This window comes from Podarcis muralis, chromosome 10, assembly GCF_964188315.1.
Source record: "Podarcis muralis chromosome 10, rPodMur119.hap1.1, whole genome shotgun sequence".
NCBI classification, from domain to species: Eukaryota; Metazoa; Chordata; class Lepidosauria; order Squamata; family Lacertidae; genus Podarcis; species Podarcis muralis.
Window position 1 is genome coordinate 72328423 of NC_135664.1, and position 24164 is coordinate 72352586.

Here is a 24164-nt window from a genome sequence, read left to right on the forward strand (position 1 = left end):
GGTGATGTCTCTGCTTTTTAAAATACTGTCCAGGTTTCCCATCGCTTTTCTCCCAAGAAGCAGGCTTTAATTTCGTGACTGCTGTCACCATCTGCACTGTTCATGGAGCCCAAGAAAGTAAAATCTATCACTGCCTCCATTTCTTCCCCTTCTATTTGCCAGGAAGTGGGGCTGAGCTGTGGGTCTCGGCTGGTGCTGAGCTTGCCCCCCTACCGTTGGGTGTGCGTGCCAAGCGGACAACCTCGCCTGCTCCTTGGTGCGCGTCGATTCGAGCGCTTGAGCTTGGGAATAGCAGAGCTCGCCATATGGGAATGCGCATTTCGAGCGCTCCGCGCGTGTCTGGGGGCATGTCTGAGTGCCGGGAGGCTGGGGAGAGAGCCACGCGCTGATGCTCCCCGGCTCGGGCCATCTGCCAGGATGTGCGAGTGTATGCGCTGGCCCCTTGCAAATGCACAAGCGTGTCGGTGGCTCTGAAGTTGTGAGGTTTTAACCTTTGGCTAAAGAGCAGGCCTCGCCAGAAACGCCACGGCCGGGTGTCCATTTATGTGCGCGTTTTGCGCTTGGTTGCGAGCCCTCCACAGCGGTTACGCGCGCGGAATGGCGAGCCGGAGACGTCCCCGATTTTTCCCGCTGGGCACCCGGGCGGCCAAAAGCTCGGCTGCGCGCTCCTGGGTACCGATTTCCAGCGCGCAACAGAAAGCATCTTTGGGTACCGGCGCGAGCGCGCCAAAGAGGTGTCGCGTTTGGGTTCCGCCAGCCCGGGTTGTGAGGATGGGCTCCGGGTAGCGCCAGCCCTCTGTCTCTCTGTGTGTGTGCGCCTTCCGCCAGCCTGGGGGTGGGCCCTGCCTCCTCCCCCTCCTCCCCTCCCCCGCCTCCCCGCCTCCTTCTTCCCCCTCCACCCCCCCTCCGTCTGCTTTTTCGCTCCAGAAACGGCCATGGAAGCAGCTGAGCTGCAGCTGCTTGGGAGGCGGTCGGAGAGAGCAGGTCAGTGATGGGGGGGGGGGGCGGGTTTGATGGAGAGGAGGGGGGCGCAGCCACAACTCCCGCAAGGACCCCCGCAACCCCCCTGCTCCCCTCCCCTTCCATCACCGCAGCCTTTCCGTTGCGTCCCCTCCATCCGTCTCCCTTCCAAGCGCCTTCACCTCTCCGGGGTCTCGCCTTCCTCCCCTCCTTCCCCGTCCCCCCTCTCTCCCCTCCCCCTCTCCACTTTCCACCTGTGGCTGCCCTCCTCCCCCACCCCCCACCTTCAGGGGCACGCGCAGCCCTCCCCCTCTGCGACCCTTCCCCACCCATCTCTCTCTTTGCAAAAAAATATAGAGTCACACCTTGCGCTGATGACATCACGGGCGGTGGTTATGTCATCCGGCGGGCGAGGAGGGTATGTGGTGGAAAGTCCAGTCTCTTTGCTACCCGAGACCCTTTCCCCAAATATACACCTCTTGAGGAGTCCCGGCCCCGTTTGGAGAACAGGATTTGGGGGGAAACCGGTGGAGGAAAAGGAATGCAAAACGGGAGTTTTCTGGAGAGTGTTTGGGGTAGGGGAAAGTGGGTTTTCTGGAAATGCGGCTGAATTGTGTGTCTCTAACACACACACACACACACACACACACACACACACACACACACGTACGTTCTGGACGCTCCATCCTTTTGATCATTGAGGAGTTAGTCCGTTTTCCTGCCCCCCTTCCCCGGTTCCATCTGGACCCCACCCCCTTGAAATTGTGTCTAAAAGGGCTGCAGCGAGAAAAGGGCTTCTCTTTGTCCAAGAGGAATTGCATCTCTCTCTCCGCACCCCTCCAGCTGCCCACCCGATTTCTCTCCCCCCCCCCAACTGACCCAGTTACATAACCCTCCAAGAAAGAAGCGAGGATGCGATCTTCGGAGACTTGTGGGGTTGTGGAGGCCTTAGGAAGAATGTATCCCATAAGGGATACATGCATTGGGTGGTCTGTGCCCCATAACAGAACCCCGGTGGGGCTAGGGGGCTGCCCGGCCCTCCCCACCCTCGCCCCAGATTGCCCCACTCTGCAGACACTGCAGCAGGCAGAAGTTCAAGGGACAGATACACGAAAGCCCTTCTTCACGCACTGCAGTTAACCTGTGGAACTCCCTGCCACAGGGATTTCAAAGGAGGTTAGACAAATTCATAGAGGAGGTGAAGAGGGTTAGAGAGGCAGCCATGCTTCTGAATATCAGCTGCGGGAGGGAAGAGGGCTCTTGTGGTCGCATCCTGTTTGCAGGCTTGCCACAGGTATCTGGCTGACCACTATGAGAAGAGAGTTCTTGACTCGATGGGCTGTTGGCCTGATCCAGGCGGCTTGTCTTGGAATCATAGAATTGGAGAGTTGAAAGGGACCCTGAGGGTCATCTAGTCCAACCCCCTGCAATGCAGGAATCTCAGCTCAAGCACCCAGGACAGATAAGCACCCAACCTCTGCTTAAAAACCTCCAAGGTCCACAACCTCCAGAGGCAGACTGTTCCACTGCCAAACAGCTCTTACCATCAGAAAGTTCTTCCTGATCTTTAGCCTGAATTGACTTTTCTGTAACTTGAAGCCATGGGTTCAGGTCCTACATCCCAGAGCAGGAGAAAAAACATTCTTACGTTCTCATAAGCTGTTAATAATAATAATATTTTTTAAAAATTTACGGTATATCCCGCCCTCCCCAGCCGAAGCCGGGCTCAGAGCGGCTAACAGCAATAAAAGTAACATAGCATTTTAAAACCAATTCATTCTAAAATCAATTCTAAAACAAATTAATGGCAACCATTGGGCCACAGTTCTGTCAGGATGGCCAAAGGAGGGGGTCAGGCTGTGCCCTGGCCAAAGGCCTGGTGGAACAGCTCTGTCTTGCAGGCCCTGCGGAAAGATGTCAAGTCCCGCAGGGCCCTGGTCTCTTGGGACCGAGCGTTCCACCAGATCGGGGCCAGTGCTGAAAAGGCCCTGGCTCTGGTTGAGGCCAGTCTAACCTCTCTGTGGCCAGGGACCTCCAAGATGTTTTTGTTTGAAGATCGCAAGGTCCTCCGTGGGACATAGCAGGAGAGGTGGTCCCGTAGGTACGAGGGTCCTAGGCCATAAACATGTGAATGTTTAAAGTCCTAAATGACTCAGGCCCCAGAGGGGGACCTCTTGAGAGTTCCTCCACTCTCAGAGGCTCAGGATGGTAGCCTGGGAGAAAGGGCCTTTTCTGTGGTGGCCCCTAAGCCATGAGACTCCCTCCCCACAGAGGCACGTCTGTCACCTTCGTTGCACAGCTTCTAGAGGATGCTGAAGACACTTGTCCCTGGCCTTTGACCCTTCAGGTGCATGTTTTTTTAGGACCCATCTTATTTCTGTAACTGCAAGTTATTTTATACTGGTCTTACTTAATATATATATATATATTTAAAATTCAATGCAAAATTACAACAAAAATTACAAACATTGAATCCAAAATAAAACAGTACAATCAAGAAAAAACAAAACACAAAAGAAAAAAAGAACACAAAAAGACAAAACAACAACAACACACATCTACAAATATAACCATATCATCATTCTAATCTAATCATTACATACATATATACATATTGACTTCCTTCCTTTGTTCTAAGACCTCAAAATTTTTACTCTTTCTAAGTTGTTGTGTCTAATGTAGAATGTGTTGTTGTTGTTTAGTTGTTTAGTCATGTCCGACTCTTCGTGACCCCCTGGACCAGAGCACGCCAGGCCGTCCTGTCTTCCACTGCCTCCCGCAGTTTGGTCAAACTCATGCTGGTAGCTTCAAGAACACTGTCCCACCATCTCGTCCTCTGTCGCCCCCTTCTCCTTGTGCCCTCCATCCAGGAGCGCCGACTTATAAAAAATATTGGGGGGGGGCCATATTTTTCCTGCCCCGGGAAGTTTTCTAAATTTTAGATGAAAATTAGTGAGTTTTAAAGTTTTTTTAAAGTATTTTAGAGTCATATGATCAACACTATCATGATTCACACCACTCTTTTCAGTTAACCTGCTTACTACCGTAATAATTATTTGTTTTAACTCATTACTGAATGTATTTTAAAAGGTAACTATCGTCAAACAAGGAAAATAAAAAATACCAACATAATTTTGTGATTTTACAAAGAACCCCGGACTCCGAAAAAAGAAGCAAGAAACGGGGGGGGGGGGGGGGAGTTGTCGGGAGGGTGGAGCCAACTAGGCTGGCGGGGGGCGGGCGCGGCAGGTGCAGAGAAAGCCGGAGCGACGACTGCGCTTTGAACCCGCTGTCAGTCAGCCGGGGCTGAAAGGCAGACTTTCTCCCTCGGCTCGTCGTTTGCCCGGCCGCCCGTGCGGGATCCCACCGGGGAGGCGGAGTGCTGAATGCCGTTACAGTTTTATTTTGGGCGCCTCCGGTCTCCTCCTCCTGCTTTTCCCGTGCTCCATCCCCTCGGCGACTTCGCGCTTCCAGCAGAGAAGCTGCGCGCAGCTCCGGGCGGCGGATGGGAAGACCCCCTCACGGGTTTTTCACGCCTGGAGAGCGCCGGTTCGGAGCGGGTCGCAGTCTCCGCTGTTGCCGGCCGAGCAGGAGCGCCGAAGAACCAAGAGTGGGCGGGGACGAAGGGAGACGAAGCCGGGAAGTGACGGAGGCGACAGAAGGTAGCGGCGCGCGTCACCTCCTATCCGAGGCGCGTGGAAGCAGAATGAAGCAGCTGGCAGAGAATCGCCGGGGGGGGGGCGTAATGAGGCCGAACTAATAATTTTCTTAAATTATTGGGGGGGCAGAGCCCCCCCAAACGAATTTTTGAGGGGGCTCGTGCCCCCTCAGGCCCCATGGAGTCGGCGCCTATGCCTCCATCTTTCCCAACATCAGGGTCTTTTCCAGGGAGTCTTCTCTTCTCATGAGGTGGCCAAAGTATTGGAACCTCAGCTTCAGGATCTGTCCTTCCAGTGAGCACTCAGGGCTGATTTCCTTCAGAACGGAGAGGTTTGATCTTCTTGCAGTCCATGGGACTCTCAAGAGTCTCCTCCAGCACCAGAATTCAAAAGCATCCATTCTTTGGCGATCAGCCTTCTTCATGGTCCAGCTCTCACTTCCATACATCACTACTGGGAAAACCAGAGCTTGAACTATATGGACCTTTGTTGGCAAGGTGATGTGATCCCCTTCATGGATCACTGCCTTGCTGTGGCGAAGGGGCTTGAATAACTCAGAGAAGCTATGAGCTATGCCGTGCAGGGCCACCCAAGATGGACAGGTCATAGTGGAGAGTTTAGACCAAACGTGATCCACCTGGAGCAGGAACCGGCAAGCCACTCCAGTATCCCTGCCAAGAAAACTCAATGGACAAAGGCAACAGGCAATGTAGATTACCTCTATCTTTATACTTTTTACACCATTTTCCTCTTTCTTTAACCTTGCAAAGCTTCATTCATTATATGAAAAAACATTGTTCTGGAGTAAGCATGTCGGTCTTACTTAACATTTTAACGTTCAAAATCTTGTGAGCAGGCCTGGGGCCTTAAAGGTAAAGGTAAAGGTACCCCTGCCCGTACGGGCCAGTCTTGACAGACTCTAGGGTTGTGTGCCCATCTCACTTAAGAGGCCGGGGGCCAGCGCTGTCCATAGACACTTCCGGGTCACGTGGCCAGCGTGACAAAGCTGCATCTGGCAACCCAGCGCAGCACACGGAAATGCTGTTTACCTTCCCGCTAGTAAGCGGTCCCTATTTATCTACTTGCACCTGGGGGGGGTTTCGAATTGCTAGGTTGGCAGGCGCTGGGACCGAGCAACGGGAGCGCACCCCGCCGCGGGGATTCGAACCGCCGACCTTTCGATCGGCAAGCCCTAGGCGCTGAGGCTTTTACCCACAGCGCCACACCGCGTCCCTGGGGCCTTAGGGTGGGAAATTAATAAGAATAAGAATACTGAGCTTGCCAGGTATCCCTTGACTTGTGGGCTCTGTATTAAGGGACAGATCTTTATTTCGCGAGAATTCTCCACTCTTAAGAAATAATGCCTGCCGCAAGCTGTTGTGGAGGTGGCAGGTTGCAAACGGAATTGTGGGGTCATCCTAGCCACACCTGGCCAGGTAGCATCCATCTCTGATTCTATTCCTGCTTGCAAGGAGAATCAGGGAGTCTGAAGAGCCTTTTCCCTGCCTGCCTCATTCCCCAGGGGGCTGCTGTCGGTTAGAATAAAACAGGTGATGTGAGCAAATGGTCTGAATAACGCAGCTTCTTTGCCCCCGTTGAGAACGACAGCAAAAACTTCTGACACCACGTTGCGTATTTTGCGTCTTATAATTCTCGGCCTCTTAGAACAGGGCGGCTGTTTAGCATTTGTTTAATTAACAAGATATAGATGCATCTTACTAGACAAAAGACCTTTAGAAGATAATAATAATAATAATAATAATAATAATAATAATAATAATAATAATAATGAATTTATTTATACCCCGCCCATCTGGCTGGACTTCTCCAGCCACTCTGGGCGGCTTCCAAAAAAATATTAAAATACTGTAATACATCAAACATTAAAAGCTTCCCTAAAGAGGACTGCCTTCAGATGGCCTCTAAAAGTCTGGTAGTTGTTTTTCTCTTTGACATCTGGTGGGAGGGCGTTTCACAGGGCGGGTGCCACTACTGAAAAGGCCCTCTGCCTGGTTCCCTGTAACTTGGCTTCTTGCAGTGAGGGAACCGCCAGAAGGCCCTTGGCGCTGGACCTCAGTGTCCGGGCTGGACGATGGGGATAGAGACGCTCCTTCAAGTATACTGGACCAAGGCCGTTTAGGGCTTGAAAGGTCAGCACCAACACTTTGAATTGTGCTTGGAAATGTACTGGGAGCCAATGTAGATCTTTCAAGACTGGTGTTATGTGGTCTCGGCAGCCGCTCCCAGTCATCAGTCTAGCTGCCGCATTCTGGATTACTTGCAGTTTCCGGGTCACCTTCAAAGGTAGCCCCACGTAGAGCGCATTGCAGTAGTCTAAGCGGGAAATAACCAGAGCATGCACCACTCTGGCGAGACAGTCTGCGGGCAGGGAGGGTCTCATCCTGCGTACCAGATGGAGCTGATAAACAGCTGCCCTGGACACAGAACTGACCTGCCCCTCCATGGACAGCTGTGAGTCCAAAATGACTCCCAGGCTGCGCACCTGGTCCTTCAGGGGCACAGTTGCCCCATTCAGGACCAGGGAGTCCTCCACACCCACCCGCCTCCTGTCCCCCCAAAACAGTATTTTTGTCTTGTCAGGATTCAACCCCAATCTGTTAGCTGCCATCCATCCTCCAACCGCCTCCAGGCACTCACACAGGATCTAAAGTATTTGCTAAAAAGAGCAATAGAAGAAAATGAGTTAGCATAAGAACATTTTTTTTTTAAATTACAGGCTAGCCTGGGACTCTTAAGAGGTGGTTGGAGTATGGCTCCCATCACTCCTTGACAATTGGCCATGCTGGCTGGGGCTGATGGGAGTCAGTCAGATTCCCCAACTTTGCCTCGGAAGGGGACCTTAGAGGTCATTTAGTCCAACCCCACGCCGACTCAGGAATCTTGTTGTTGAAGCATCCCTGATGGACGGGCATCCAGATTTTGCTTCTACACCTCTAATGAAGGAGACTTCATCACGGTCAAGAAGTGCACCCTAACGTTTAGCCAAAATAATAATAAATTATTATTATTATTATTATTATTATTATTATTATTATTATTATTACAGTGGTACCTCGGGTTACAAACGCTTCAGGTTACAGACTCCACTAACCCAGAAATAGTACCTCGAGTTAAGAACTTTGCTTCAGGATAAGAACAGAAATTGTGCTCCGACGGCTCGGCAGCAGCGGGAGGCCCCATTAGCTAAAGTGGTGCTTCAGGTTAAGAACAGTTTCAGGTTAAGAACGGACCTCCGGAACAAATTAAGTATGTAACCAGAGGTACCACTGCAATTATTATTTATACCCCGCCCATCTGGCTGAGTTTCCCCAGCCACTCTGGGCGGCTCCCAATCGAGTGTTAAAAACAATACAGCGTTAACTATTAAAAACTTCCCTGAACAGGGCTGCCTTCAGATGTCTTTAAAAATAGGATAGCTACTTATTTCCTTCACATCTGATGGAAGGGTGTTCCACAGGGCGGGTGCCACCACTGAGAAGGCCCTCTGCCTGGTTCCCTGTAACCTCATTTCTGGCAATGAGGGAACTGCCAGAAGGCCCTCGGAGCTGGACCTCTGTGAGTGGGCAGAACGATGGGGGTGGAGATGCTCCTTCAGGTATACTAGGGTGAGGCCGTTTAGGGCTTTCAAGGTCAGCACCAACACTTTGAATTGTGATCGGAAACGTACTGGGAGCCAATGTAGGTCTTTCAAGACCGGTGTTATGTGGTCCCGGTGGCCGCCCCCAGTCACCAGTCTAGCTGCCGTATTCTGGATTAGTTGTAGTTTCCGGGTCACCTTCAAAGGTAGCCCCACGTAGAGCGCATTGCAGTAGTCCAAGCGGGAGATAACAGAATCCCCTTTCCTTTATTTCTGACCTTAAAATTGGGCCTGTGACGCAGCTGCCGCTCAGAGGTTTGCAGAATGGAGTGCAAATTCATAAGAAATTGTTGCTGATGCGTTAATTTATATAAAGCATAACGCCAGGATAGCTTTGCAAGCGCAAAAACCAATTGCACAAATATTAAAATGTAAACACCCATAATTAAAATGCACGATAAAGCAATTCTGTTAGAAGTATTACAGTATAGGCACCCATAATTAAAATAGGCAAGGAAGTAATTCCATTAGAACAACACGGTAATTAAAACCGAAGTCTGGGTTGGAGAACTCGAGGGAAAGCCAGCGTAAATGGAGGGGGTGTTTTTAAAAGCCCGCAGAATGAGAGTGTAGATGGGGAAGAGCAGTAGCTCAGAGGTAGAGGATCTGCAGAAGGTTCTGAGTTCGATTCCTGACACCTCCAGGTAGGACTGGGAATGCCTTCAATCTGAAACTAGGACAGCTGCTGTTGGCCAGTGCAGACAATACTGGGCTGGATAGACCAAGAGTCTGAGGCACCTTCCTGTTGCTGGAAACCCCAGGAGGGGGGGGTGTTCTTATGGTCAGATCCTGTTTCCAGGTTTTTCCCCCTCCTGCTTCCAGCCAACAGAGGACACTGGGCTTATCCCCATATGGGATAGATCCCCATGTATATACTTTGTAACTAAGTCTGCCTTCAGGGATCCAACTGTGAACTGATGATGTGAGTAAACTTCTTTTATATACTTTACACAAGATTGTGGTGTGTCTATTCTTTTAAGAGGCACGCGGGTGGCGCTGTGGGTTAAACCACAGAGCCTAAGACTTGCCGATCAGAAGGTCAGCGGTTCGAATCCCCGTGACGGGGTGAGCTCCTGTTGCTCGGTCCCTGCTCCTGCCAACCTAGCGGTTCGAAAGCACGTCCAAGTGCAAGTAGATAAATAGGTACCGCTCCTGCGGGAAGGTAAAGGGCGTTTCCGAGTGCTGCTCTGGTTCGCCAGAAGCGGCTTAGTCACGCTGGCCATGTGGCCCGGAAGCTGTACGCTGGCTCCCTCGGCCAGTAAAGCGAAATGAGCGCCGCAACCCCAGAGTCGTCCGCGACTGGACCTAATGGTCAGGGGTCCCTTTACCTTTAAGGGAACTTACCAGGAACCTGATAGTGAGAGGCTTACACAAGCATGCAACCAGTTATCCGCTGTGCGTTTAAAAGGAGAATGTAAAACTCTGCTAAGTAAAGCAGTGTTCCCCAACCTTGGGCCTCCAGCTGTTTTTGGACTACAACTCCCATCATCCCTCGCTAGCAAGACCAGTGGTCAAGGATGATGGGAATTGTAGTCCAAAAACAGCTGGAAGCCCAAGGCTGGGGAACACTGAAGTAAAGGAACTTGCTAGCTCAAGTTAGGAAGGCTATTAATAAACAATATATCTTCTCCTGCTTCTCTGAACATTCCCACACACCTGCCTCCTCCTGAAGTTCTGCTTGTCTGCCAGAAGATGGCGAAAGCTGCTTGTGTTAACATGGTGGGCGGCCGACTCTCCTTCCTTAGAGATTTATAAGCAGAGGTTGGACAGACAACTGCAAGGGATTCAGTACTCTCAGGGGGTTGGGATAGATGACCCCTGGGTGTCCCTCCAGTCTCTACGATTCTCCTCTCCCGTTCTGCCTTTTGCTGACAGAGGCATGTTTCCTCCCAGGTGAGGTGGAGACCCCCAATGTCGAAATAAACGAGTTGGAGGAGGAAGATGAAGAAGATGAAGAAGAGGAGGAGGAGGACGAGGACGACGAGGTGGAGGTCAGGAACTTGGACTCTTCGGACGACGAGAAAGAGCCGGACGAGGAGAAGCAGCGGGAGTTGAGAGCCCAGGTGATGCGTTTGCTGGACGAGCTGGAAGAAGTCCGGGAGGTGGCCCTCAAGCACGAAGGGGATTCCCTCGAATTGCAAGGTGGGTGTCTTGCCTCAGGGCTGCAGGGTCCCTGGAACCTGCCAATTTTTTCAGGTCGTGTCAGTTTCCTCCAGGCAACCCACCTGTGCAGCAATCTGCTTGCACAAATCTTATGCAGAAAGGTAGATTATATGTCTGCTCTTTGGTATGCGTTCGCACAGATTGGCTTATGGTTCTGAAAATGGGTGGTAGTATAGCGGTTTGCCCAACTCTCTAAGGAAGAGAATAACACAATAAAACAGTCACAGTTCGTTGCACAATCAATACTTTTTAGCTTAATTAATTCAACAAAGTCGATGGAGCAACACCGAAGGGACCGCCCCAGGGCGCAAGACTGGGGCGTATATATGGGGGTCCTGAGCTGCCCAGATGACAAGACCCCCCACTCTGCTTCGCTGTGACTACATTATTTCCACAGCATTTGATATTTTCATTTACATACATTCATTCGAAAGAAGATGGGTTTACGAAGCAATTCTCTATCCTCCCACCACACTGACGAAGAATTCTATGAAACAGTAGTCATTATCCAAAATCACTGTTCAGCGTTGGACATCATATTTGCTGAACACACAAAGCTTCACAGCTTGTCTTTCATCATACAAAGTCTGGTACTTCGCTTCTTTTAAAGATTTCCAGAGACTTTGAGACTAAAGATTTCATTTTGGACTTGTTATGGTTTGAAGGAATTCTATAAAAGATTGTCTATTGCGCATGTACATGGTCATCGTGTTGCCTAGACATTGCTGACGTCCTCTTTGCAACACAGGGGTTGGTTTGGTTACTTATTGTGAAAATCCTGACAGAAAAGTTTAGCCAATTTCAGCTCAGACACTGCTTTCATCTGCAGTATTCCGGGTATGTCTGGGAAATTCTGGATGTATGGCAACTCTAACAAGGCGCCATCCAGCCGCCTTAAGGACTGCAATCTGGGTTTGTGTTGGAATTTCTCCTGAGCCTCTTTTTCCTCAGAATTTATCCCACAAGGCAGCAAGTAGAATTTAATACAGTGGTACCTTGGTTCTCAAACGCCTTGGTACACAAACAGCTAGGAATCCAAACCCTGCAAACCTGGAAGTAAGTGTTCCGGTTTGCGAACTTTTTTCAGAAGCCGAACGTGCTCCGTTTTGAGTGCCACACTTCCGATCTGAGTGCCACCCTTCTGTTTTGAGTGTTACGCTGAGGTCGGCATGTTTTTGCTATTTATTTTCTGCTTTTGCAGCTTCTTTTGTTTTGGTTTTCTCAGAGGCAGAGCTAGCTGCTCCGGCATCCAGAGCGGCAAACATGCTGTGCTCCTGCGGGCAGGGCTAGCCGCCCATGGGGGCAGGGCGAGGGGCAAGTTTCGCAGGGGGGGTGGCGCCAGTGGCAATCTCACCCCCCCTGGGATGACACCCGGGGCGGATTGCACCCGCCGCACCCCCCTTCCTCCGCCAGTGGTTTTTGTGACTGTGTGGAACCCGGTTCAGCTACTGATTGACTGTGTGACTGCAGTACATTGTTTATTGCTTTCATTTTATGGATCAGTCGTCTTGTTAGATAGTAAAATGCATGGTAATTTGCTGTTTTAGGGGTTGTATTTAAAAATCTGGAACGGATTACAGTGGTACCTCGCAAGACGAATGCCTCGCAAGACGGAAAACTCGCAAGACGAAAGGGTTTTTTGTTTTTTGAGCTGCTTCGCAAGATGATTTTCCCTATGGGCTTGCTTCGCAAGACGGAAACGTCTTGCAAGTTTGTTTCCTTTTTCTTAACACCGTTAATACAGTTGCGACTTGACTTCGAGGAGCAACTCATAGCACGTGGTGTGGTAGCCTTTTTTGAGGTTTTTGAAGACTTTGGTGATTTTTGAAGCTTTTCCAAAACTTTTCCGAAACCGTGCTTCGCAAGACGAAAAAAATCGCAAGACGAAAAAACTCGTGGAACGAATTAATTTCGTCTTGCGAGGCACCACTGTAATCTCTTTTGCATTACTTTCCATGGGAAAGCGTGCCTTGGTTTTGGAACACTTTTGTTTTTGTTATATACTGAAGTTCTCACCCTGGGCCAGCAGGGGATACTGTAGATAGTTTTCGCTCAGGTCCACATAAGCAAATAAGGGATTGAAAGTGACGTTCAGTGATTGGATAGTTACAGAAAGTTGTTACAGTTACGTTGTACTGGAGCTCTATATAAGCAGGCTGGCTGAACCCTTCAGTTCAGTTCTGTTCTGACCTGTGAATAAACAAGAGCTGTTTGGAGAATCGCTGTGTCGTCTGATATGTTCACCCACAACTTAACAGTTTTGGAATGGACTTCCAGAATGGATTAAGTTTGGGAATCGAGGCACCACTGCAAATGGTAAAGGTGCAGGCAGCTTTTAAGCAACATTGCGCAGGGACTGCCAAGCTCAGCCTTGGTTCCCCAGCCAGGAGGCATATGCCTGGACTTCCAGAGGCTGAGGTGGATTTCACTGTGCTTCTGTAACGGAAGCCGGGGTTTCGGAAACACAACTGTGCAACAGAGAGGAGCCATAGCAAGGAAGGTGATCTGCACGTTGCTTTTGAGAAGCTGAAGAGAGGGAACTCCTGGCTCTTGAATTTGTGGCTACCTCTTCAAGAGGGTCAACAGTTTATTCTGCTTTTTCTCTCTGCTGCAGGGTTGCTGGAAGACGAGAGACTTGCCAGTGCTCAGCAGGCCGAGACCTTCACGAAGCAGATTCAGAGACTCCAAGGTCAGTCCTGGCCTCTGTGTGTGCTTGTTTCACCTCTGATGATTTTCCGTTCTTTATCACTTATTCTGCATTTCTTAATTTCTCTATTACTCTTAATTATCATTAACTAATAATTCTCCTCATAGTCTTTCTTGCAATATTTCAAATAGTCCTCCTCACAGAACTTCTTGCAGTCCTGCTAGTGTAATCTGTTCATTACAATTGCTTTTCAACTAGTTCGTATATTTACTCCAGTCTTCTAAGAATCTCTGGTCCCGCAGGTTTCGAATCCTTCCTGTTAATTTACCCAATTCTGTAATTTTTAAAGGAGTTTTCCAAGTTGCATTGGGTTGCCATGGTAAGAAGTGACTAATAAATTTAATTAATACTAATACTGATACTAATACTAATAATTTTTGAGAAGGGGGAGGGTCTTCTTGGTGGTGGCTCCCAGAAAACTCTGGTACTCCCTCCTTTAAGAAGTCGGATTGGCTCCCTTCTTGGTCTCTTCTGCCAGCAGGTGAAGACCATTTGAGAACTGACTGCTTTTAATTAACAGGCTGGAGCTGTGCTGCTCTTATTGCAATTACTGTATTCAAATTATTCTTAATATATTTTATGTACTGTATGTATATAGTTTTGGTTTTATCAATGCTTGCTTGCTTTTTATTTATTGCTTTTCCCCATGATTTTTGTTTTTATCTGTAATCTACCTTGTGTCCTGTCGTGGTACACATCAATAGATAGATAATTAGATATAATAATACCGTATTGGCCCAAATATAAGCCGCACCCGCAAATAAGCTGTACCTTTAAAATTCAGGGGCGGGAAAAAGGAAAAAAAAGACAATACCCGAATATAAGCTGCTCCCTTAAAATTGGGCTGCAGGCTGAAAATCGCTGTGGTTGGTAGAATTGTAACTCCGAGTCAATTTAAGCCTTTGATCTTGCAAGCCCGCAAAAGTTCCCATACAATTGCAAAAATCGCAAATTCAGTTGCTTCAATTCCGCAGGCACTCACACGCGTAAATGGCAAATATAGAAGAAAATCCTATGGATACTAGTGAGGACCCGCAAGTGGATTAAACACCTGTTTGTAGCACCGTAAATGCAAAAAATAAAATAAAAAAATAAAATCATAACTGCACTGTAAAATATGGGGAAAGCGATGAATGACATTGGAATTAATTGCCCAACAGTCTCAAGCTCGCAAATCGGCAGTAAAACATTTTTTGGTGCCTTCTGTTTCGGCAGCAATACCGTAAAAGCCAATTTTTGCAAGGTCGCGAATTTAAGCCGCGCTTTAACTTTTCACTGTTGGAATTGGGGGGGGGGGGGAATTGCGGCTTACATTTGGGGCCAATACGGTATTATTCTAGTGTAGATTGTTTTGGCTTTGTAATTGATCTTCTGTCTCCATTCCAAACGCAAAAGCGGGGTTGGGCTAGATGACATTTGGGGATCCCAACCAGAACTCCGCAGTTCTGCGAAGGGTCTCCCCTTTGTCCCCGGATGCGGCCCCTCTCCTCCCGCAACACTTGGTTTCTTCCTCCCCAGTTCGCTCGCCGACCTTTTGATGTATTTATAGGCCCATAACTCAGCTCCTTCTCGTTAAGCGAGTGTTAATCTGCGCAGAATGCTGCTATAAATAGCGTGGGCACTGTACGGAGGACGCCACGTGTCCCCGGAGCGGCAGGTGGCGAGTCTATATGTGGCAATGCCGCCTGGAGCTCCAGCAATCCATGGGGACCGGGGATGGGGTCAGCCTCGAAGGGCTGTCGCAGGGCGGGACGCCAGGCAGGCGAGATTCTGGGACAGCTTCAGGACAGTTTGGGTTTCAGAGGAGGCCAACTGGTTCTTCCCCTTTTGAACTGAGCTTTGAGCACTAGGCACTGCTGCCTCTTCTTGCTGCAACCTCCGAGATCCCCGGCAGTTGTGAGAGCAAGGCACCAGAAAAAATCTGGAGGTAGGAGTGCACCTCACGGCCTTGTAAAGGTAAAGGGACCCCTGACCGTTAAGTCCAGTCGTGGCTGACTCTGCGGTTGCGGCACTCATCTCGCTTTATTGGCCGAGGGAGCCGGTGTACAGCTTCCGGGTCATGTGGCCAGCATGACTAAGCCGCTTCTGGCGAACCAGAGCAGCGCACGGAAACGCCATTTACCTTCCCGCCGGAGCTGTACCTACCGTATTTTTCGCACCATAGGACGCACTTTTTCCCTCCTAAAAAGCAAGGGAAAATGTGTGTGCGTCCTATGGAGCGAATGCAGGCTTTCGCTGAAGCCTGGAGAGTGAGAGGGGTCGGTGCGCACCGACCCCTCTCGCTCTCCAGGCTTCAGGAAGCTATCCGCTAGCCGCGGCTAGCGGAGCGCTGCATTAATCCCGAAGCTTGGGGCGTGCGGAGCTCAGCGCGCCCCAAGCTTCTGGGTGCCGGCAAGGTCTCGCTAGCCCTGGGAGAGCCCCGCGACGTTGCGTGGCTCTCCCAGGGCTAGCGAAGCGCCGCGCTAATCCCGAAGCTTGGGGCGCGCGGAGCTCAGCGCGCCCCAAGCTTCTGGGTGCCGGCAAGGTCTCGCTAGCCCTGGGAGAGCCCCGCGACGTTGCGTGGCTCTCCCAGGGCTAGCGAAGCGCCGCGCTAATCCCGAAGCTTGGGGCGCGCGGAGCTCAGCGCGCCCCAAGCTTCTGGGTGCCGGCAAGGTTTCGCTAGCCCTGGGGGAGCCCCGCGACGTTGCGTGGCTCTCCCAGGGCTAGCGAAGCGCCGCGCTAATCCCGAAGCTTGGGGCGCGCGGAGCTCTGTGCGCCCCAAGCTTCTGGGTGCCGGCAAGGTCTCCGCTAGCCCTGGGAGAGCCCCGCGACGTTGCGTGGCTCTCCCAGGGCTAGCGAAGCGCCGCGCTAATCCCGAAGCTTGGGGCTTCGGGATTAGCGCTCCGCTAGCCGTGTCTAGGCTGCGGATAGCAGCCTGCTTCCCGGAGCGCCGGGCGCCCTGAAAGCAGAGCTCCAGGCGCTTCGGGAACACATCCGCAGCGTGGGGAGGCTTGCAGGAGTTTTTTCCTTTATTTCCCCCCCCAAATTTTTTCCTTTATTTCCCCCCCAAAAAACTAGGTGCGTCCTATGGTCCGGTGCGTCCAATCGTGCGAAAAATACGGTATTTATCTACTTGCACTTTGACGTCCTTTCGAACTGCTAGGTTGGCAGGAGCAGGGACCGAGCAACGGGAACTCACCCCTTCGCGGGGATTCAAACCACCAACCTTCTGATCGGCAAGTCCTAGGCTCTGTGGTTTAACCCATAGCACCAACCGAGGGGTTGCAGGAGGGGTGCTGCTAAAAGCTAAAAGGTAAAGGGACCCCTGACCATTACGTCCAGTTGTGACTGACTCTGGGGTTGCGGCGCTCATCTCGCCTTATTGGCCGAGGGAGCCGGCGTACAGCTTCCGGGTAATGTGGCCAGCATGAATAAGCCGCTTCTGGCGAACCAGAGCAGCGCACGGAAACACCATTTACCTTCCCGCCAGAGTGGTACCTATTTATCTACTTGCACTTTGACATGCTTTCGAACTGCTAGGTTGGCAGGAGCTGGGACCGAGCAACGGGAGCTCACCCCATCACGGGGATTTGAACCGCCGACCATCTGATCGGCAAGCCCAAAAGGCTCTGTGGTTTAGTCCACAGCGCCACCCACGTGAGAACAAAGCACTGGAAAAGGATCTGGAGGCAGGAGTGCGTCTCGCCGCCTTGACACTGATGCAAATTGAGCAGATCTACACCAGATGGAGCTCTTCTCCCATGCAAAGTCAGATGCCGTCCATCAAACCAACTCACAAATCTCCAGCACGGCTTTTGTCGGAAGGGCCCTCTTCTCTCTTCACGTCCTGCACTGGGCTGCATTCTTTGAAATTTCAGTAAATCATAGGATTGTAGAGTTGGAAGGGACCCCAGGGGTCATCTAGTCCAACCCCTTAAAATGCAGGAATCTCCCCCCCAATTTTTTTTTATTCATTTTATAACACAACTAAACAACACAAACAGAAAAACAAACAATACAAACAAATTCTTGTCTTATCCTTATTTTTTCTAAACATTGTTAGGTGGGCTTCCCCAAGTCCCCCCCATCTGATTTTCATTTTATCTCATCTTTAGCAGTTTACATATATCATAATTTCTAACCATTTTTTAAAATCACGCTTACTTTTACCATAAAAATCTTCACATTTTATCACTTACTTTAAAATTGTTGTTGTTGTTTAGTCGTTTAGTCGTGTCCGCCTCTTTGTGACCCCCTGGACTAGAGCACGCCAGGCACTCCTGTCTTCCACTGCCTCCCGCAGTTTGGTCAAACTCATGCTGGTCTCTTCGAGAACACTGTCCCACCATCTCGTCCTCTGTCATCCCCTTCTCCTTGTGCCCTCCATCTTTCCCAACACCAGGGTCTTTTCCAGGGAGTCTTCTCTTCTCATGAGGTGGCCAAAGTCTTGGAGCCTCAGCTTCAGGATCTGTCCTTCCAGGGAGCACTCAGGGCTGATTTCCTTCAGAATGGATCTGTTGGATCTTCTTGCAGTCCATGGGACTCTCAAGAGTCTCCTCCAGCACCAGAATTCAAAAGCATCCATTCTTCGGCGATCAGCCTTCTTTATGGTCCAGCTCTCACTTCCATACATCACTACTGGGAAAACCAGAGCTTGAACTATATGGACCTTTGTTGGCAAGGTGATGTCTCTGCTTTGTAAGATGCTGTCTAGCTTGATCCATGAAGGGGTACTTTAAAATAGTACTATTTTAAAATACATTGTTTTCTACTTCTCACCCTACAGCCTATATCCACTTCCAAAGCTATTCTAAGACCTAGCAGTTTGAAAGCACATCAAAGTGCAAGTAGATAAATAGGTACCGCTCCTGCGGGAAGGTAAACGGCGTTTCCATGCGCTGCTCTGGTTCGCCAGAAGTGGCTTAGTCCTGCTGGCCACATGACCCGGAAGCTGTACGCTGGCTCCCTCGGCCAGTAAAGCGAGATGAGCGCCACAACCCCAGAGTCGTCCGCGACTGGACCTAATGGTCAGGGGTCCCTTTACCTTTAAGATAAAATCTTAAGCGACATTGAGTTGCTTAGGTGCACCATGGGTGCAGACATTTATTTCTAAATGATGACTCCCGGCTTTTTCTTTTTTATAAAAACCCCACCATCCGATTACCCCAATGATGTCCTAGTTTACTACCTGAGGAGAAGATTTTTGCGTGTGCGTCTTTACGTCAAGAAGCATTCAGAACAGCACTGCCACCTGCAGTCTGAAGTGGTATAGGTAAAACGGTAAAGGTAAAGGACCCCTGGATGGTTAAGTCCAGTCAAAGGCGACTCTGGGGTTGTGGCGCCCCTCTCGCTTTCAGGCCGAGGGAGCCAGCGTTTGTCAGCAGACAACTTTCCGGGTCATGTGGCCAGCAGGACTAAGCCGCTTCTGGCGCACGAAGGACCGTGACAGAAACCAGAGTGCATTGAAACGCCGTTTACCTTCCTGCCACAGTGGTACCTATTTATCTACTTGCGCTGGTGTGCTTTCGAACTGCTAGGTTGGCAGGAGCTGGGAGCTCACCCTGTTGCTGGGATTCGAACCACAGACCTTCCTGGATCCTTTGCCTCAGGCATCACCTGAACCAAGTCTGGGGCCTGATCCTGAAGAGTCCCAGTCTGCACAGGTTCCCCTGCAACAAGCACCAGCTGGGCCGAGTCAGGGGCCTGAGCCTGCCCTGGCTCCAGATGCAGGGATTACCTCGTTGCCTCCAGCTGGGCCATCACTTACAGCTGCTCCACTACCAGTTGGGTCAGGAGAGGCTGAGGTGGCCTCTGGGTCTAGTAACCCACCGATGTCTCCCGAGCTGCAGAGACTGAGGTCTGAGAGAAGGAGAAACCTGAGTACTCGCAGGAGGAGTGCTCGCCTTCGGGCGAAACAGGGAGGTGAGTCGCCGGGGGATCAGGACCGGCCATTACCCTGACAGAGATAAAAGGCTGTCGGGCCCTGCCCCAGGTTGCGGGAGCAACATTGCTGTTTGCCAGAACCTGCCTGAGATCCTGCGCCCGACCTAGCCTGGTTTCCTGCCTTGGCCCTGTTGGACTGGGTCCTAGTGGAATCCTTGGATTCAGGACCGGACCTGGACCGCGTTGCTCGGGTTAACCCCTGGGCCCAGCACACCACTCTGTGCAAAGTGGAAAGGAGCTGGCCCTGATAAAAAGCTCTCCTGTGACGCAGTATTTAATCGGGATCTGCCATTATGAGACAGACTATGTTGAAGATTGATAGTCAGAGGGGGAGACGAGCCATTGCTCTGTTATCATGATTGTATTCTAAGTTCGACTTGGCAAATCCTTCCCCTGGAAAGGCTGATTTATGGTGCAACCTGTCTGGGAAAATTAATGAGCAAACGCCTAGATTCTATTTCATCGGAACTGAGAAAAGATGGCGTCTGCCACCCGAGGAGGATTTTTGGATGGATTCGGTATAAATACCAGCGCGTGAGGATTTATTGCAAACAAAAGACTTACCAGCTATAAAAAAAGGGAGAGTCATACAAAGTTCACACAGAAGCATAATATTGTTTAGTTTAACTCGCCTGTGGAAACAACTCAGAGGCTATTAAAGAAGAAGGATAATAACAAGAAGATTGAAAGATGGGACTGGTGAACACTAAAAGCAGCAGAAATATGAGATGATTGGACCCCACTGAACTCGAAGCACGGGAACCCCCAACAAAAATTTATAATTTGGCAAAATATTTGGACTTTATGATATGTGCTTGTATAATTTGGAGTAATTAATGTGACTTGATTGGATTGTTAAAATGGAAAACAATAAAAAAATATTATTAAAAAAAAGGAAAGGAGCTGGGCCTCTGCTGGGGGCCAGCCGGGCAAATGACCAGTCATGCCACCCTCTGGGTGCAGTCCGATGCCAACACCTCATTCTGCAAAACTTGCAGTATGGCTCTCCGGGAATCAGTTGCGTTGGAGTGACTCCCCAGGAGGGCATCCTTCTGAGTAAATGAGGAAAGGTGATTTCAGACCTCTTGAAACCAGCCCCGATCAACTTTCTTCTTGGCAAGATCATAGAATCATAGAGTTGGAATAGACCACAAGGGCCATCGAGTCCAACCCCCTGCCAAGCAGGAAACACCATCAGAGCACTCCTGACATATGGTTGTCAAGCCTCTGCTTAAAGACCTCCAAAGAAGGAGACTCCACCACACTCCTTGGCAGCAAATTCCACTGTCAAACAGCTCTTACTGTCAGGAAGTTCTTCCTAATGTTTAGGTGGAATCTTCTTTCTTCTCCGAAGATGCCGTCTGCAAAAAGACTCTCCGAAGCCAATTTTATCAAAGTAGGGTTTGTGAGCCAGACCCAATAGTTCTGGAGCTGTAGATTTTTTAAAAACGTATTTCTTTTTTCCTCGCTTGATATTTATAGGCCGGCTTTTAACAGAAGGGGGCTTGCAAGGTGGTTTGTGACAGGTTAAAAATACAGTTTTAAAACGACATTCCGGCAGCAGCATTGATGCAGGCTGTTCCCTATGTTCTGTGCAGCTGGGATTTTTTCTCCTGCCCTCCGACCTTTGGCAAAAGCGCCAGGTTTTCTTGCTTTATGCGAAAATCCTGGCATCTTCGGAGAAGGGCTGGGGAAAACCTGTGTCTTGAAACCATCAGCACAGACAATGTGGAGCCAGATGGACAAAGGATTTAACTTGGCTGAAGGCAGCTCCCTGCGTCTTTACAGTCATGCCTTCATGCTGCTGAAGAGAGCAAGAGAATAAGGCTCTGTTCCGGGGCCTTCAAATCCCTTGCTACAAAAACACAAACTTTTGAGATCAAAACAGACACATTTCCCTGTAACCTAGGAATCACATGTAAACATTTTGATTATTGTTGAATTGCTTGTTTTGCAGACTCGTGATGCTTGCAGATTTGACAAGGATAGTAATACAGTGGTACCTTGGGTTACATACGCTTCGGGTTACTTACGCTTCAGGTTACAGACTCCGCTAACCCAGAAATAGTGCTTCAGGTTAAGAACTTCGCTTCAGGATAAGAATAGAAGTTGTGCTCCGGTGGCGCGGCAGCAGCAGGAGGCTCCATTAGCTAAAGTGGTGCTTCAGGTTAAGAACAGTTTCAGGTTAAGAACGGACCTCCGGAACGAATTAAGTTCTTAACCTGAGGTGAAGGGCCTGCAAGACAGAGCTGTTCCATTTGGACTCAGTCTGACCCTTATGTTTCCCTCCCCTTATGGTTTTGATCTATGGGCTACTTTTAAAAAGAGGCAGCATTTTAAATTGCATTTTAACCCATATTTTAAATTGGTTTTCCCCCCTTCCCCCATTATGTTTTTATTGTAATTTTACTGGTGTTAGCCGCCCTGAGCCCAGCTCTGGCCGGGGAGGGTGGGGTATTATTATTATTAATAATAATAATAATAATAATAATAATAATAATAATATAACCAACAGCAGGAGCAATTGTGCCCGGCTTGCGCCATCACCCTCTGCTCCGTAGCCGTGCCAAGGCTCCGGCCTAGCCTGGGGGGTTCCGAGGTGCCGCCGCTTTAAGGGCCCAAGGGGGCCCCCCAAGCCGAGCGCAGGGGCCGGGTGTGGTGGTTCCGTGGGGCCCCCCAAACCGGCCATGGAACTTGGACACTCGTCTTCTCTTGGCTGTGAGTCCCCCTGGGCCCAAGATCAAGGGGTCTGAAAGCCCGCAAGGGGCGTTGCCATGGCAGCTGGGCCCCAGAGCGGCACAACTGCCAGGAGTGGCCCCCGCTGCCCCCTGGAGACAGGTCTGGGGCCGGTCCTGCTCCCACCCCAAAGTCTCCAGCCTCCCCCTTTTCCCCCAGGTGTGGCCCTGGGTTTTGGGGTCACATGACCTGAGCCTGGGGCCGAGTGGAAATGCCCTCCCAGCGCCCAACCCCAGCAAGGGTTGCCAACTCTTTCCGCTGCCTCTGCTCCTCTGCTTTTAGTAATAGCTTGATTTGCAGGGGTGCCTTCTCTCCCTCTTCACTGCCTGCCCCCCACCCACTCTTTTTATGGGAGGATCAAGGTGACGTCTAAATAATAATAATAATAATAATAACTACATATTTATTAATCATCCGCCTTCACACCTAAAGGGCGGCTTAACAGCATACCCATATTTTCCAGATTTACAAAACTGATCCCTGCTTCTGATTTGATCCCAGAATGTCCCGCTTTTCCTTAGGACGTCTCTATTTTCATCCGAGAAATGTTGGAGGGGATGGAGTTATCCAACCCCCGAGCCATCTAAAGCCGGCCCTGTATAAGGAGGTTTTGTAATTTTTAATGTTTTATTATGTTTTTATATATGTTAGAATCTGCCCAATGCGGCTGGGGCAACCTAGTCAGATGGGTGGGGTATGAACAGTAAAAATTATTATTATTATTATTATTATTATTATTATTATTATTATTAAATAGGACATCCCTATATTCATCGGAGAAATGTTGGAGGTTATGCATCTTTGATATGCAGAGATGAGTCTTTCAGATGATGATGTTGATTTATGAAAGGCAGAAAATGGCAGAAAAAACAGAAAATGTGCAATATAATGATTTAAAACACAACTCCCCGCAGACACATTGAAAAGGCCATCAATTGTTTTAATAGCCAAAGGCCTAGTTGAAGAGGAATGTTTTCACCTGGTGCGTAAAGATGTAATGAATGCGCCCGGTGAGCCTTCCCGGGAAGAGCATTCCAGAGATGGGGAGCCACTGCAGAAAAGGCCCCGTTCTCGTGTTGCCACCTTCCAGACCTCTTGTGGAGGAGGCACACAAAGAAAGGCCTCAGAGGATGATCTCTGGGTCCGGGGTGGTGCAGATGGGAAGAGGCAAAGCTGAGATGTTGGTAGTGATTTTTGTTATCTTATTTTTTTTGTATATGATTTTTTAATTAAAATTTCTGTTTTACAATGTACTCATTTTTACACCCTTAAGATACCAGTGACTTCCCTTCTTCTCTTTCCATGGTTCATTTTACATATGATAAATCCCTGCACATTTTACAGAAACTATACCATTCAGTATTCCATTATTACATCCATCAAAACTGATTTACACTGTTGAATTTATCTTAATGCTGCCAATGTTTTCAGCTGTACAAGTAGTGATATCTATATCTATCATCTATCTATCTATCTATCTATCTATCTATCTATCTATCTTCTATCATCTATCTCTATCATCTATCTATCTATCTATCTATCTATCTATCTATCATCTATCTATCTATCTATCTATCTATCATCTATCATCTATCTATCTCTATCTATCTATCATCTATCTATCTATCTATCTATCTATCTATCTATCTATCTATCTATCTATCATCTATCATCTATCTATCATCATTTATCTATCTATCATCTATCTATCTATCTATCTATCTATCTATCTATCTATCTATCTATCTATCATCTATCTATCATCTCTCTCTCTCTCTCTCTCTATCTATCTATCTATCTATCTATCTATCTATCTACCTACAGTATCAGTCTACATTATCTATCTATCATCTATCTATCATCTATCATCTATCTATCTATCTATCTATCTATCTATATCTATCTATCTATCTATCTATCTATCTATCTATCTATCTATCTATCTATCTATCTATCATCTATCTCTATCTATCTATCTATCTATCTATCTATCTATCTATCTATCTATCTATCATTTATCATCTATCTACAGTATCAATCTACAGTATCTATCTATTATCTATCTATCTATCTATCTATCTATCTATCTATCTATCATCATCTCTATGCTGGAAGCCAATCAGAGTGGCTGGGGCTACTCAGTCAGATGGACGGGGTATAATAATAATAATAATAATAATAATAATAATAATAATAATAATTACTACTATGCTTACTGCTCCCCTACCATCACCTGACCAAGGCAAGAGGCGGCTGAAAAAGGAAGTTATAAAGAGGAGCAGCAGGTTCAAAGAGCGCTCTGGTCAAATTCCTTAAAAATATCAGGGCCTGTGGCCCCCGTAGTGGCAGCTTCAGAAGC

The 24164-nt window shown here is 49.0% G+C and overlaps 1 protein-coding gene across 4 annotated transcripts in view; it reads left to right on the forward strand.

Moving 5' to 3' along the window:
* Positions 1–493: 493 nt before the first annotated feature.
* CCDC136 (coiled-coil domain containing 136) overlaps positions 494–24164 on the forward strand; it is a 39476-nt gene continuing 15805 nt past the window's right edge. Inside the window, exons 1-3 of one of the 4 annotated variants that reach the window (XM_028746989.2) lie at positions 494–984; positions 10171–10419; positions 13055–13129. In XM_028746989.2, the coding sequence (XP_028602822.2) occupies positions 936–984; positions 10171–10419; positions 13055–13129 (373 nt within the window). In that variant the 5' untranslated portion in view covers positions 494–935. Of the gene's footprint in view, positions 985–10152; positions 10420–13054; positions 13130–24164 lie in introns of all 4 variants that reach the window. The other 3 variants (XM_028746990.2, XM_028746988.2, XM_028746986.2) reach the window with 3 other exon arrangements.